The sequence below is a fragment of the Vidua macroura genome, chromosome 6 (genome assembly GCF_024509145.1).
Source record: "Vidua macroura isolate BioBank_ID:100142 chromosome 6, ASM2450914v1, whole genome shotgun sequence".
NCBI lineage: Eukaryota > Metazoa > Chordata > Aves > Passeriformes > Viduidae > Vidua > Vidua macroura.
Genome location: NC_071576.1, coordinates 61092189 through 61108132, shown reverse-complemented (window position 1 = coordinate 61108132; position 15944 = coordinate 61092189). Strand labels below are relative to the sequence as shown.

At 37.2% G+C, this 15944-nt stretch overlaps 1 protein-coding gene across 2 annotated transcripts in view; it reads right to left on the bottom strand.

Annotated features, from left to right (window-relative positions):
* CCDC73 (coiled-coil domain containing 73) overlaps window positions 1-15944 on the bottom strand; it is a 62831-nt gene that overhangs the window by 7346 nt on the left and 39541 nt on the right. The window contains exons 14-20 of one of the 2 annotated variants that reach the window (XM_053979177.1): window positions 13743-13853; window positions 12097-12228; window positions 9737-9772; window positions 8097-8265; window positions 6174-7709; window positions 3392-3525; window positions 630-717 (exon numbers count right to left, since the gene is read on the bottom strand). In XM_053979177.1, the coding sequence (XP_053835152.1) occupies window positions 630-717; window positions 3392-3525; window positions 6174-7709; window positions 8097-8265; window positions 9737-9772; window positions 12097-12228; window positions 13743-13853 (2206 nt within the window). Of the gene's footprint in view, window positions 1-238; window positions 718-3391; window positions 3526-6173; window positions 7710-8096; window positions 8266-9736; window positions 9773-12096; window positions 12229-13742; window positions 13854-15944 lie in introns of those variants that run through there. The other variant, XM_053979176.1, reaches the window with a different exon arrangement.

Below are 15944 nucleotides of genomic sequence, written 5' to 3'. Positions count from 1 at the left end.
CCTCACTGATACAGAAACTACAACAGACAGATTTAAATAATTTGGCAGTAAAGGTGAGCAGAAGATTGTTCTGTTCTTCTGCCACTTAGAACTGCTGGAAGTAGTTGTAAATGTTTGCAGAACCCATTGTATTCTGAAAGAGTTCAGAGGTGATTTTGCCTGAAAACTGAGTGAGCAGTCTGTCAGAGAAAGTGAATTGAACTATTTCAGCCAAAACTACTGAGGAGCAGGAGAAGGGTACAGTTAAGAAATTATTTAATTTTACCAAACATATATAAAAACATTAACTTATCAACTTTTTAACTTTGGGCAAAGCCAATAGTAACTTGATTTTGACTGCAGAACCAGAATTAACATTAGGAGTAGGAATTGTATACATTTTGGAACAGAATAACTGTTAACATGTTATATTAAACATGAAACTACACATATATACCATATATACAAATCTGGTTAGGTAAGTGATCTGTCTTTGCCTAAGGAGTGCTTATCTCCTGGTGCTCATCTTCACTGTCCTTCTTCATATTTTCTCTTTCTTGCTGAATGAAGTCTCTCCAAATTCAGTAATTTCTCAATTCCTCCTATTTGGTTTTGTATGACAGAGGTCCGAAGAGAGCAGCTGTCCTCACCTTTGAGTGCTTTGTCACTTCTTGCTGGAGTGACAGTCGTGTGAGAAGATTTCTGCTTGTTCTGTAAGGCAGCAAATCCTTCTTTAACCTGGCAGAATACAAATGTTAGCAGTTGATAATTCACATACAAAGGTTCAGACTGTTGGATTCTGCTGAACATTAAGCAAGTGAGGAAATGTTAACAGGAAAATAAATCACTTGGACAAAACACTTTTAATTTTAAGTGCTTGCACTGTATTTAACTTAGAAAATTTGATAATGACAATTACACTTTTATAAACCAAACTTAAGACTTAGTACAAGAGTGTGATTTAAAAAAGACAAGCTTGTATTAGAAAGCAGATTAGCAAAATAAATAGCTTAATTAAAGAGTTTAATGTTGCAATTGACATTTCTATTGTTATGCAAGCATTTGATTAACAAAACCCAAAATCATGAGGTTTTATAGTATTAACTCCATCTCCACTGTATGGATTAGAAAGCAAACATCAGTAATGCACGGTCTGTAATAGGTTGGCTTTTTTATGTTAAAGATCTTTTTGTTCTTATAATAGTTTTAATTACTCTTTGATATATTACTGTTAGCTACTTCATATCTATCCAAATCAAAGACAGATGGCAACACAGTAGGGAAACAGGTTTTTTGCCTGATGAGCAAAAACCTCGCATTTGAATGATGAGTTCTCCACCTGTAATCTGGGACTGGGGGACTCTTGCAGAGCACCAGCCTGAGCAAGGTGCAGCACAGAGCCAGTGCTGCAGGGGAGCTGCAAGGTGACCTCTCAGACTCTGCTCCTGTGCTAGGGGACTCCTCTTGCATGGATCACAAGATGAGACCTTCCCCTTCTGCTCAATCGATTTTTTAATATTAGGCAACTGTGCCCCAGCCAGCTCTAAGGCACTATGTCTTTATCAGGCCTACCTTTATTTTAGCACATTCATTTTGTGCTAAAGCTTATCTTCACTAGCATACAAGCATTTCCTGAAGTTTGAAATATGAACAATAAAATTCATGCAAATTGTTCACCATTGCATTTGTAACAATGCAACAACATTTGTTGCTGCCATGCAGCTGAAGGTACTGACACTTCAGGTCAGTAATGACTGGCATCTCCCTTTCAGCGAGGATGTAACTTCTCCATTTGAGCAGTAAAAGTTTGAACCTATTAATTCCCTCATGTTTTTCCCCAAGGCCTCAGCAACAAACAGATCATACTTCACTGCAAGCCACTAGTCAAAATCTCTATGGAATAGCATGTGGGGCTGAACCTGAAAATTGCACGTTTAAACTGAGCTGGAGGTGTTATTCATCCTTACTGTGGTACTTAAGCATGGACAGACTAATGTTTAAAACACTTCTTAATATTTTTACTAGAATTACAAGTGCACCTGTAGCATTTGTTAATTTTTATCCCCTTTCAGAGTACTATACTGTGATTGACTGAGATTACCCAAATTGTAGAAGGCTTAAGTCTGCTCCAGTTGCAATCATACATGTTAGTCAAAGCAAATGAAGTAGAAAGCAAAAAAGACTGTCAAGCCCATTTTTAATCTCCCAACAGCTTGTTTGTCTTGGTCATTAAAATGACAAGAAGTTGAGAACAGAAGGTATTAGAATGACACCAACATGGAAAGGAGGGAGTGCTCTGCATTATTGCAGGCTGAGATTTTGTAGATTAAGGATTTGGAAAATCTGAGGTGAAACCAGCAAGGCACCATTCTTGTCCATCTCTGCTTTTTCTTAGCTAGCACAGCAGGAGTTTTAGTTTGGAGGTGACAAAGCAGCCATAACCACAACCAGATAATGAAACAAACACAGCTTTTTTTCAGCTGTAGGTTACAGAGTGGAGTTCACTCAACTCCTGAGAAAAAGCAAGAGACACACAGTAAATACCACCACTGTGTTTGGTGAAAAATCCACCTCGGTGTCGTCAGGCTAGCAAAGTCGAGTAATTTAAAACATCAGTCTTGTGAATTTCAGGGAATGTGGATGCTGATGGCATCAATACCTGATTATCTGCTGAAGTCAGCCAATCCTGTCCCTTAAAACCACTGTACACCTCATCCAGAGACAGCCCTAACTACCTGAGAAATACCTCTAAAAAGGAAAGGTCAGCTGCAGCTGTAAATTACTTTATCACTTTAGAGTGATACATTCAACATTGAGTCAAATCCTCATAGAGCAGTTAGAGCCGTTCAAGCTCCAGAGTCTAACACAGATCTGAAAATGCAGTGATGAGGCTTTGGGAAACAACAGGTTTTTTTACATGTTTATGTAATGCTACCCTACAAAATAACATTACACAGGGCATCACATAACTACAGTGTGTGATAAATGGATAGGCTCTAATTCACAGATGTACTGAATTTTTATTCTGCCATGGATTCTTTTAAATGACATGGTTTATCAAGTAATAGAGGAAACAATGTTTTTATACTTTTACATACTACTATTTTCCTTTTATTTTTTTTTATTTAACTTCTACTTTTACTGTAGGTGATGATTTTTATTAGGGTACACAATAGACTAGCCTCTTCCTCCCCTCCCAAACAGACTGGTTAGCATCTGTTTGATTCATATGCTGTGACTTTTTCCTGCTGTTTTCTATCAACCTTAATTGTGAAAAATGGTGTCTTGTTGCCCTTTTGATATAATTTCGGAGATTGACTCAGCCTTAAAGTATCCAGATGGGTACAGTTGTACAAATATCTGTGGAATTAGCTCACTGAGGTCTGGTCTGCAATATTTTTAATTGACTTACATGTTCTGTGGGAAAAGAAGAATCGTAAAAAGCCTTTGCTGTAGCATTCCATTCTTCACTAGGCTCTCCCTGGGGCTCTCGGTGGATACTGGAGGTATTCAGAGTGTTGGCAGCTCTGCTCAAACTGCTGGAACCTGATTGACAAAAAGGAAATGGTAACAACTGCAATTTAGTCTCCAGGCACTAATTGTGAATGACTAAACTGGTGTACCTCTGATCTTCAAAAATCAAATATTTTTGTTTTAAATCCCTGGATCTTTGTTGTAGGCTTTTACCCTTCGTTTTTTTCTTTCACATGCTTCATCTATTTTTTCTCTAAAGATCAGGTATATTTCTACTTTGATTAAAAATGTTTTCTCTCATTTTCACATATTAAGTTAATGACAGAAAAGTGACTTGTAGAAAGTATATGTATTCTAAATATTCTAACTGAATATATTTTTTCAAACGCTATTACTTTAAACTCACTGTCTGACAACAATAATAAAATGCATAATTAATGCCATTATAACATGATATTCCAGGGTGGCTTGTAATAAAAGAAAACAAAGCTTTTCAGATAATCAACAATTTAAATAAGGGGTCTTTGTGTTAATGGCTCTATCTGATGTTTCAGGTGGTCAGCCATCTACTAAAGGTAGGAAAGGCAGGTGAGTAGATTAATCACAGCCAGGTATAAGCCTCCACTCCTTCAGAGGCTTTGTGCAGCACCAGTAAATTCTGTTAAAAATACAAGGCTGCTTTCACAGTTCCTCACAATGCAAACAGGAGCTGTTTGTCACTGCACAGATGCCTGTGGATCACTGCATTACCAGAGGAAAATCTTGTTTTGCTATGAAAATACATGTTACCTCATGGTTATGTAACAGTTATTTCAGAATACTGACATTTTCTCTTGGGAGGAAAAGGAAAATGGTTATGTGTTTATTTTCTTTTTTAAGCATCTGTCAGGAAGATCTTTCCCATTCCCAGTTAATTCCTTCATTTACTGATGTGGAGTGTCTGCTCTCTGGGAACCAGTGTATGAACAGTAAATAGCACTGTGCTTAGGCAGGAGAAGGAATTCCTTCAGATATATTTACTAAACTCTTTCACCAATTCTCTTCACCTCTAGATCTCCCACATGGCTAAATGGTTTGTGCTCCAGTCAATCAAAAAAAAAAAGATTTAAAATGTAGGTCCAATGTCCACATGGATTCCACTGCAGGTTTGCCATTTGGGAAGAGATCTGCAGACAGAACGACACAAACCCCAAGCACAACAAACACTGGGAGCTGCAGTGGCCTGTAGGAGCCCTCACAGGGACGTTCTCCTCTCTCCCAAGGAGGTGCAGCATTCCCAGAGGGCAGCAGGCTCAGGGAGAGATCTGTCTCAAAGAGGCAGCATGAGGCACATCTGGGACACAGACCAAGACCCTCACCATGAAGGTTTGCTGGAATTTAAGGTCTGGTCACTAGATAACTCAGTTGAGGGACTGGAGTTAGTTCCCTACCAATTCCTTTGCATGAATCTCTCAGAGTCACTTGGAATTTCAGTACTTTGCATGCAGAAAAGTTTCTGACAAGAAGAGGAGGAGCTCACAGGGAAGAAATTTAGATAGCTCTGTCTGTTCTTACAGAAAAGATACATGCAGAACATCATGTAACTAGGCATTCACTTTATTGAAACAGATACCAAAATTCACATTATCAAAAGAAATAATGTGCCATCTGAGATCAGGATTCTGCTACCTTGCTATCACTACTGCTGTTTTAGGCACAAAGACATTTCTGAAACTGAACTTCAAAAATGTGCATCTGAACACAAATATCCATGGGCAGGAGACCACGGACAGAAACAAAACTACCTATAAATTCATAACAGAGCAATGTAAAGAATCCAGACTGCTGGATTTCTGTCTGCCACTGGCTGCAAAACTAAGGATGGGAGTCCACTCTGCTCTTGGTATGTTCAAGGGCCAAAGGTGAAAAGATTGCACCAACAAAAACTCTATAAACACAAACACCCTGTCCTGTGCTTCCTGCTCTCTGGAAAACACCCAGGGCTTCAGTTTTGGGGTAATCTACCAACTCATTTTATTGCAAAACAAATTTAAAATACAGTTTTTCCACATCTCAGTAATGATTTAGAAACCCACGGAATAAAGTTCATATTTACTATTTTGTATGTGCAAAATATTGCTCAACAAATAATAACCAAGTGTCAATAGTAGATTAAAATGCTCCTTGAGCACCTCAAGCTCTGTGTTTTCCAGAGCCTGACAGAATATTAAGTCCTTTCACACACTCAGAACATTCAGATGGTTTTAATGGTCCATCTAAATTAGAGATGTACAATAAAATAAAAAGTAAATTTCTGTAAGACTGATTCAAACCATACTGGTTCAAAATCTACCCTAATTTTGAAATCTACCCTAAAATTGAGAACACTGAATAATTTGCAAAAGCTACTTAATGCTTTTCAGATCCATGCAGAGCCCTGATAGAATATGTTCTACATTAGGGTTAGAAATGCCTACCAAAATTCAGTTTGTAATTGCACTGCTGTTATTTTACAAAGGGAAATATGAGGAAAAAATATTTAATCAACTAAGTGACTGATAAGCTAACAAAAGCTGTTTAGTTGCATTTATAACATAAACAGAGCAATCTCATCTTTTATGATATAACTAAAATGTCAGGTTTACATTTTTCTACACTAAGCTAAAATATAGACATTTCACATTCTAATAATATTTCTAAGCATTACATGGCTCAGAACATTAATGCTTATATTTTCTTACCTTGTCCTGTTTCTCCACTGTCCACATTTTCACTGAGATCTTGACTCTGTGTGTTTGAAATTATGTTTGTGTTTTCCACTAAGCGTGGTGGTTTGTCTTTCAAGAGGGAAGGCTCCTTGGAAGCTGAAGTCCATGTAGCTTGACCTCTCATTTGATTTACTCTTGAACAAGAACTGAGAGCTAAAAAATTCAAGTATAGTGGAGTTTTCTCAGCTTTTTTATCTGAGGTTGAAAGATCAAAGGATGACCTTACACTTGTGTTTACTAAATTTCCAGATGTTCTCATGGGTAAAGAGCATGATTCTTTCAGGTGACCCTCAGCAAACTTCATTCCTGGAACTGTACTACTCAGCGAGTCTTTTTTCTCTTTTAACAATGTGCTATTTGTTGAAGTATTAATCTCCAGGGAATGTCCAGTTTTGATGGAGTGTATCTGAGTACCATTGTTAACATTTTTACGTGGAACTAGTTTATCTGTATGTGCCCTATCTGCTGGGGGGGGTTTATGAGCAATTTTGAGACCATCAGCCTTTACTGGAGATTTGGCTTCAGCATTGGAAGTCCATGTGTTTGTAGCATTCCCTCTTTGTTCAGCACTGCCTTGTTCAGGTTGCTTGCTGTGCATGTCATCTGCACTTATTCCTCTCTCAGTTTTTTGGAGGCATAAATTAAAAGTGCCTAAGAGAGACTTACTATCTCTGCATTCTTTTGCAGCAGCATCATCAGCACTTGTGTTATCACAACAAACAGTTGGTGGACGTTGAGCATCAGTTTCCAGAACTGCAGTGCTGTTCATGTTTCTGGCATTGTCATCATTTCTGCCTTCAGCATCTACGTGTGTCTGTTCCAGAGGAAGTTTATCTCTATGTAAACCACTCAGATTTAAGTTTTTTTCTGTTTTATGTAATCCACTGCCTAGAGAATTGTCACTATTCAGCAAGCTGCATTTTTGGTATTCTGCTAGAGAATTCTCTTTAGTATAAGGTAGGATGCCAAAACTTAACTCCTTAGCTTGGTGGTTGTCTGTACTTCTGTCATGCAGAGCACTCTTCTCAGTGCAAAGAACAGCTTCAGACTCGGGTTTGGGTGCTTCAGGTGTGAGGACACTTTTGTTGTCCTGTCTGGTGTCTGAGTTTGCATCGGCCTTGGCACAAGTTGATTCATCTGCTCTATTGCACAATTCTTCCTTGCTCGTGTCAGTCTCCTGACTTCTGTTTTTCCTGTCAGCACCTACAGTCTCAGTGCCACCCATAAAGTCCTTCCTTGTTTGTGTGTGGTGTGCTGCCAAAGGCTCAGTGCTGTCCCGTGGCTTTTGATCTGCATCTGCACTGTTTTCATCTGGTAACCTTCTGTGTGCTGTTCCTGCATCTTCTGCCTCTCTGCACCCACTGACACGCATTTCCGAGGTGTGTCCTTGGGTAATTAAATCAGTATCTGTGCAGAGGGTGTTCCTGGGAGAAGCCTCCCTTTGCTTTACTTCACAAGGGCTAGCAACATTAATTTCATCCTTAAAACTGTTCTCAAGAACTTGTGACCCTGTAGAGTGAGGGTGTTCTCTAGTTAGTGACTGACACAGAGGTTATGTGATGCTTTATTTTTACAGTTTAGAATTTCCAAAGAGATGGATTCAGGATTGATATAAATAGTGATATCTTATATTACACACACAAGACTGTCAAAAAGTTACTGAAGGTAAGTATTGCACTATGGTAACTTGCAAAATATTTATAAACTTATACTATACTTATATACTTACTATACTATACTTATAAAGAGAGCAGAGAATATATTAATGTTCTGTGGATTTTAGATATGACCATTTAATTCAGGATTTAAGCCCTCTCTTGCCATATACTGTATCTGAAATAATTTTTCCTTTCTTAACAATACTACTTATCTCTATTATCCATGGAAGGTTATTACTTTGTTCTATCTTTAATTCCTCAATGCTTGAAGACTGGTCCCTTGTGTTTTTTACTTCAGTTTCTTCTTCATTTCCACAGTTACCATATTTTCTTATTACAGACTGCATAAACTCATGCTCTTGCTGAATAACCTGTATTTCACTGTCTTTTGAGTGTTCTTGACCACTCTAGCATAGGAAGGAACAAAAGATTATAGGTATTTTAGCAATTTACTATAGTCACTGATTAGGCAAAAAGTTCAGGACTGAGATTTAAAATTAATTTTACAATTCTGGTGGAAAACAAAGACCTGAAGCATAAAAACTAAATGTAAACAGAGGAAAAGAAAAAAGCAGACTCATACCCTAGAAGAGTAGGAAAGAAATCAGGCCCTGCTATATTACAGTCCACAAAGTTATACATTTGACATTTCAGAATTCCTCAGGGGAAGGAATTTGTGTTGTACCTGTGGTGACTGGATCCCTCCCTCTCTCTGTTGGCCCACTCAGTGACCTGCTCAGTAATTCCATGTGCAAAAATCCTGCATCATTGCTGCTTACACCCAAACACATAAACAACACACAACACATGCACATATAAAGGACTTTTAACTTTATTTCACAGGCAAATAAGGCTTCTGAATTTACAGTCCCTGACATTTAGTTCCTAATTCCCTCCTAAATAGCTTTTTAACTTGAATTTGAGTCAAATTCAACAAGAATAGAAGCCTGAAAGATTTGTCTACTTAAAGTCTAAATCACTGGTCTACTACTGCATCTGTATTTGTGTTCAGCTTAGAAAGCTGCAGTCAGTGAAGTTCTGTGGAAACTAGGGCCTGAATAGTGAAGATAATAAAATCCCACCAAAATAAAAGCAAAAGGAGATGCATCCTTTATCATCATCAACTGTCTGGCAGCTGAAGACAGGAGCACGTGCTGGCTCTTGCCCTAAAGATAGGATATAAAAGTAGGCAGATGTGGGAGGGAGCTTAGTCCATAAAAGATGTGGGAAAAAGCTGAAGATACTTGGGTGACTGGAGGTGTTGCAGAAGGAAGGCTGGGATGTGGGAGGGAGTTACAAGGGTTGTGCTTGGGCACTGGTGTGTGGGGAGGACAGAGAATATTGCAGAGTAGAGGGAGGCACGAAGACAGCGCTGCTAAAAAATGGGGCAGTTGCAGTGCTGGCAGAGTAGGGGATGTAGAACACAAATCTGCCAGGAACAGTTTCCTACAGGTCACAGGAACATCCTGATGCTCCCTGCCTTGCTGGTTTGGGGGAGGGAGGAGTCATGGTAAATAGAGGAGGGTCCTAAAATCATTTTCCTCCATCCTCAATTTGAAGTTTCAGTTGAATCTCTTTCTCTTTTCCTCATGTTTTATCATTCTTTTCCCTGTCACAGCTGGAAATTGTATATATTGTATCTTTTTCTTTTCTAGGTATTTAATTAATTTTGCTTCTTTGCTCTATATAGCCCTGGCATCACATTTTCAAGCGTTTTGAATACAAATAGTAGAAATTTCCTTTTCCTTTCATGAAATCTGTAATTATCTTACAATCTCCTGTTTCTAGGAGCTCTTTCTTCAGACAGAAACACCACTCTATAACTGTGTGCATTACTCTTTTGTACATTAATAAGACAGCCACTGCAGTGGAACTTACCCCGTTTGTTGGTGTGGGCTGAGCTGGTGACTGCATCTGAAACAAACAGGACAAAGTGTTCATAGAAAGGCAGAAAGGTTTCATGTTTCCTTTCCAGGTTTTCAGATGGGTTGAAGAAACCTACTTTTCAATAAATTCAAATGGCTGTTCAGCCCTTAAAAAAATGGGTCCAAGATGGGCAAACTAAAATACCTAAATAACAAAACTTTTAAACTTGGATTTTAATTTTTTTGCCTGTGATTTAGTAAAATCTAACTAAGAAGCACATATATCCCTAAATATCCTTTCCCTCAACTATTTCACAATATGAAATTCAAACCCTTCTGAAAATCAGATCTCCCTGTACATACATCCAGAAAAGAATTAGAGCAAGCCATTGCTGGGTGTAACCCTATTCTCTACTGGTGCACAGCTGAATTATAAACTCTATCAAACTGAATGTGAAGCATGGTATGGTTAAACTAAATTGCAATCCAAGTCCTGTAATGAGGTCTGACATTGTACCTTTACTTTAAAAATGTCTTTTGTTTAATTACTGTTCCAGAGGTGATCAGTGTGAAGAAGTTTAAGTACATTCTGAATTTCATACCCCACAAATAACAACAGGGATTTCAGATTGCTTGGGTGTAAAAATAAGTATAAGCATATTTCCTTAGAACACTTGGAACCACAGTCAAGATCTAAATCCTAGCCAACACCTTTTCCTTTTATGTGTCACTAGATGCTGACTCATTAGTGATACAAGGTGAAATTCCACAAATCAGAATAACCAATATGATCTGCTGCAGCTTCAGTTTCTTGGCAGTGTTCCACTCAGTCCAGCCTGCCTAGCTTTGAAAATCTAATGACTGTACAACACAAAGTGCTGTGGCAATTTGCCATAAGATAGTGTAAGATGTATATTTGGAAGACATCTGACTTCTTTTGCATTTATGAGCATATGCTTTAAGCTTTTCTGCTTTCAAACCCGTGGGGTTATCTTAGTAAGCACCAGTACTGTTTATCATGAATGCCTAATCACTTTGATTCTGCAACCTAAACAAAATCGATATTCCATTTCCATTCAAGGAAACAGTGATTTTTAAGATACACAATTTGCATTATTCCTTGCAGAGCTCAGCTTTGGCACAGTGAGTAATCATTTCAAATCTAATTTCCCTCACATTATTAAGCCCATACCACAGCCATGTATACGTTTGTGTGTGAGCTATAAACATACATATGTACATGCATCAAAAAGAAATTGATTTTACATTCTTTCAAATCCTAAAATATTTTTACTGCTTGTCATTTTACTGACAATTCATGGACTAGTTCTAAAATAGTTACTTGTCTTTACAGTCCTAACGTCTTCCTATTTTCTTAACAATACAAACAAGACTGTATACATGAAAAATGAGTTTTCCATTCTTGGAAGGATAGATCATTACTTGTTTGTAAAAGTTAATGGAAAATACTCAACAGAACAGCAGAAACAGAGAAGTTTCTTATGGCTTCTGACTCTGCCCAATTTTTTCAATCTTACAGAAGACTGGAATACAAATTTGCAATCCAGTTTGATCATGGGATAACACAGAGCTGCAGGGAATAAAACAGAGAGATCTGTTATAGCTCTGTGTATCGCTGCAGGGATCATGGGATAGAACAGAGCTGCTATGTGTTCTTCCTTTTGTTCCAAAAGCCCATCTTTGTGTGCTTAACCACTTGTTGACCTCCCATATGTGCCCTGCACCTAGAGCTGAACATGGGTTTGGTTCACCCAACAATCCAAGCTCAATTCTAGTTCAGCCTGCACTGCATAAAAGTCTTTTACCCCCTGCATTCACCACCTGGTGACTCCTAAACATGTGACGTAAAGGTTGGTGTTTCTTAAACTAAAACTGAAGCACTTAGATAAGCTGTGTATTGATAAAAACAACCTCCTGATCTGTCCCATGTTACAGATTTTAGAGAAGCTGAAATTAGTTCCTCTGAGTAGAAGTGGACCTGCTTCCACACCTCCAGGGAACTTACACCCATATGAAGTCAATTGGATCTGCCCCAGTATTTGAGACATACCCATGGAAAATATGTCTGTGATGTAGGGTTTAGTAAAGATAGGTGGCTTAAGTTAACTGCTGTCTGTTAGGCAAAAAATTTATTAATGAAGTACTATCTCAGGTTTCTGTCTTGATAAAAGGAGAACTTTCTGTGGGTACAGGAAGTTTCAAGGATACTTAGGGCCATTGTCACATAAATTTTTAGGTTAAGCCATGTCAAAGGAGGATCGGTGGACATGACAGACAAGATTAGGAAAACTGTCATATCTTTAGCTCTCTGGCATTTTTACAAGACACACTGCAGCTAGTAAAGACACTTACCTGCAGATTTTCCACTTGCTCAGAATGCTGATTTCCTGGAGGAGGATGATAACCTTCAAGATGTCTATGAAGTCCTTTAAGGGAATTCAGCTCATTTTTAATAGTGTGTATTTCTCTTCTCATGTTTTCCTCCTGTAATAATTGCAGAGCACACCAACACTTTACTGCATGTTCAAATAGGTAAACCAGCGTTTTTCAAAGGTATGAACAGCTCAGCAAATGAAACCACATCCTTAAAAGAAACTATGCTAAGGAATTTCTTTGTACAAAGTAATTGATCTCTTTCATTCAAACCAAAATTTTAACCACATTTCCATTACAGATTATAGCTTTTATTAACTGGTTTGGGATTTTTTTTTTCACCATTTACTGCTAGTAGCAGTGCTCCAAAAAAGTGAGATTTGTATTTGTAGCTTTCTTCCTTTTTGGCTCAAAGATAAATGTAATATTCAAAATTCATTCTTTACCTACATTGTCAAGAAACCACAACAGCAAATAATTTCTTTAGCCCTTTACTTCTGTAAATAGCTTCAAGTATCCAATGCTCCCTCAGAAAATATGTAACAATTAAATGTTTGTATTTAGAACTAACAGAATAGTCCAAACTACAACCTGTAAAAAGAATCTAAGGGCAATTTTACAGAAATATCTTCACTTAATTTAGAAAGATTTCCAGACCAGTGTTAGTTTTATCCTTGATGATTTACTTTAGGAGACAAAATTTCTAGTTAGCCACAGCAGAAATATGAAAAGGAATAACAATTATCTTCTACAGAACAGATGCAAATGTTCCTGAGAATTAAGCAGGGCAAATTCCCATGTCTATAGAGGAAACTGTGGTATAAAATTCTCCAAGGAATCAGGGAAATCAAATCTTCTCAGGGAACTGAGCATCAGAACAGCTCAGCTATTTTGTGGTCTCATGGTTGCAGTCATCCCCATAGTGGCTGCACTCAAAGGAGTGAGCCTTAGACAACAGGATTACAAGGACAACTTTGCATTATTTCCCCACAGCTTCCCTGGAAATCTATCTACCAAAATCAAAACCTTTCTGGCAGCAAATGCCAAGCACACAGGAATAAAGAAGACAGACTATTAAACAAATGCTGCTAACAGTCTGGTTTCCACACATTAAGCAGATCTTGTCTTATTGAAGTGGTATTAATCTTTCCTATATCTAAACATGCATTTATTACTGCAGACAATTTTTACAGCTACAATATTTTGCTAATTGTTTTGGATTAAATAATTACTGAAGTATTCTTTAAAAGTAATGAGGCAATAGAAAGAATGTCAAATACAGAAGACAAACTATTGTTTAGGTATCCACAGAGGTGAATTCACATGGGGGACATAGCAGACACACACCTTTTCTTACCCCCTTTCACCCTCAGTCCACACTGAAGAATTCCTTTCAAATCAGAACTGCAGGAAGAGCACTGACCTTTTAGAGCACAGAAGTCAACCTAAATCTACCTTGAAAAAAATATTCATTTCTAGAAGTGTCTGTATTACTGGAGAAGAAATGAGTTGTTTTTATTGCATTATTTCTGTGATATTTTCTTGGCTTTTAAGGATTACCTGAAATGCTTGACAACTATTCCAAAAAACTTTTCATACTAAAGCATTTAATTTAATAAACCTACATCATTTTTCCAAGTTCTTAGTGCCTTCTCATGCTCATTCTGAAGATTAAGGAACTTTTCTTCATTTTCCTTTGCCTTCTCCCTTTGCAGCTCATTATCTCTTTCAAGGGCCTGCAATAAAATTAATTATCCAAAAAATAATCAATACCACATTAATGAATTTTGATGTGTTTTATGTTGCTTGGACCTTTGCTTCCAACATGCTGCAAGTGCCATACAGATCAGTGATAATGTGCTATCTCAACAATAATTTTCATAAATTAACAGAAAGGTGCTTATAGTTTAGCTAACAGGAAACAGGGGGAGGTTATGAAAAAAGAAATGGCTATAAAAGGGTATAAAAACACTTGCCATTATTCAGTTTCACTGCGTAAGTTTTAATGTGCTGAAAAAGTAATATAAAGTCCAGAGATGAGAGATATGAAATGTAGCATAATCCAGGGCCACTGTACTTAAAGAAAAAACTACTGTATACTGACAGGAAAAAAAATATTTTTATAATCAGTTTTTCTGTCCTAAATTGTTTATTAACTTCTTATAAACTATACAATCTTTACATTCTAAAACATATCTACTGCAACATGAAGTATGTATCTGATTATGCTTTAATTTATTTTTATTAGGTCACTGAAATAGGACTGCATTGAAATAACAGTAATATTAAATTTTATACCACCATAACTGTACTTGCAACAGTTTTGGGTTAACTCTTTCAGCTTTCCTATGCTAAATTAAAGGAGTCTTGTGCAAATCAGCAGCAACTTCACACAGGTATCAGGTACTCTTGGAATTTATCCTATCATATTTTTATAGCAAACAATATGGAAGATATGAGTCACTGTATTCCACTACCTGCCATATAGATGACACAAATATATTTGATAATGTAAGCATAACTTTAGTGCATGAGCTGCATGACCAGCTACATATTTATGATTCTGCTGAGCATCTTTGAAAGTCCACTTGAAAAATGTTATGGAGGCAATACTCAAATTCCTTTTTACTCAATCTTTTAACCAAAAATGAGTCCACTTTTTGAGTCACTTAGCGCCAATTTTAAAATGTCTACGTTAATTTAGCTACACTATTAAAAAAATTATATTTTACAGGTACTAGGAAAATTCAAACCACCCTGCACTTTTGTATACATGGGAAAAGTTGTGCATAAGAATATAATGGATCTTCTTTGACAGATTATGTATTTCCAAAAATGGGACAATTCAGCAGTGCATTGTCTGAATAATCCCACTCTGATATTGCCTCTTTCATGCAGTTGTATAAACCAGGAGTGCAAGACCTCCTCTCTTTGATGAACCTGCTCTTAACTCCAAGGATGCTTTTACTTGCTCCTGAAATGCAACCTCCTTGGTGATGGATGATTATAGTTATTCACAGCATAGCTCTTAGGGCAAAATCTCAGAAGTAGCAGATGTATGGAACTGATCACATGTTAAAACCAGTAATACAGACAGGGGAATACCTGAATTCCTTGCATTCTCAAGTATTCTGTCATCTGTTCAAGATTTTTTTTTTTTGAAAAGTTATATATTAATCTCCCTATTTTATAAGTTCAACTTGATGTTTTAAAAAATACAAAAAAATGCAAAATAAGAAGCTAACATTGTCTCATTTCCTGGAATATCATGGAAATTGTATCAAACTGAAAAAAAAGGTTTATTTACATCAGTTTAAGTAATGAAGGTTGAACCAAGAGCCTCTTATTGGCTATCCATGCCTTGGAACACCCATTTCATCTGAAGTATTTATGCCTGAAGTTACCTTTGAGGACAGCACTGAAGCTTTTATGACCAGCAGTGGTTTGTGCTGTAGTTAGAACAATCAAAAACAGTAATACCTTCCCAATGTCTGATATGAACAGACCCAAATCAGAGCAGGCTCTCACCAGAACCAGCATAATTGCAACCAGAAATCAATTTTCGGCCTTCCCAGGCTGCAAAACAGAGACTTTTCCTCCATTCATACCTTAATAAGAAGAAAACAAGCCATACTTGTAGACATTTATGTGCAGTCTTCAAAGAGAAGATTCACAGATACCATTTACTGTTTTAGCTGGAGCTTTAAGGCATACTATAAACTTTATCTGAGAGGGGAAACAATAGCTCAGAAATGCTATCAGAAAAAAAGCACTTTAAAATACACTTGCTATTCAATAGTTCTGACACAAAGGACTAAAGGGTTCCT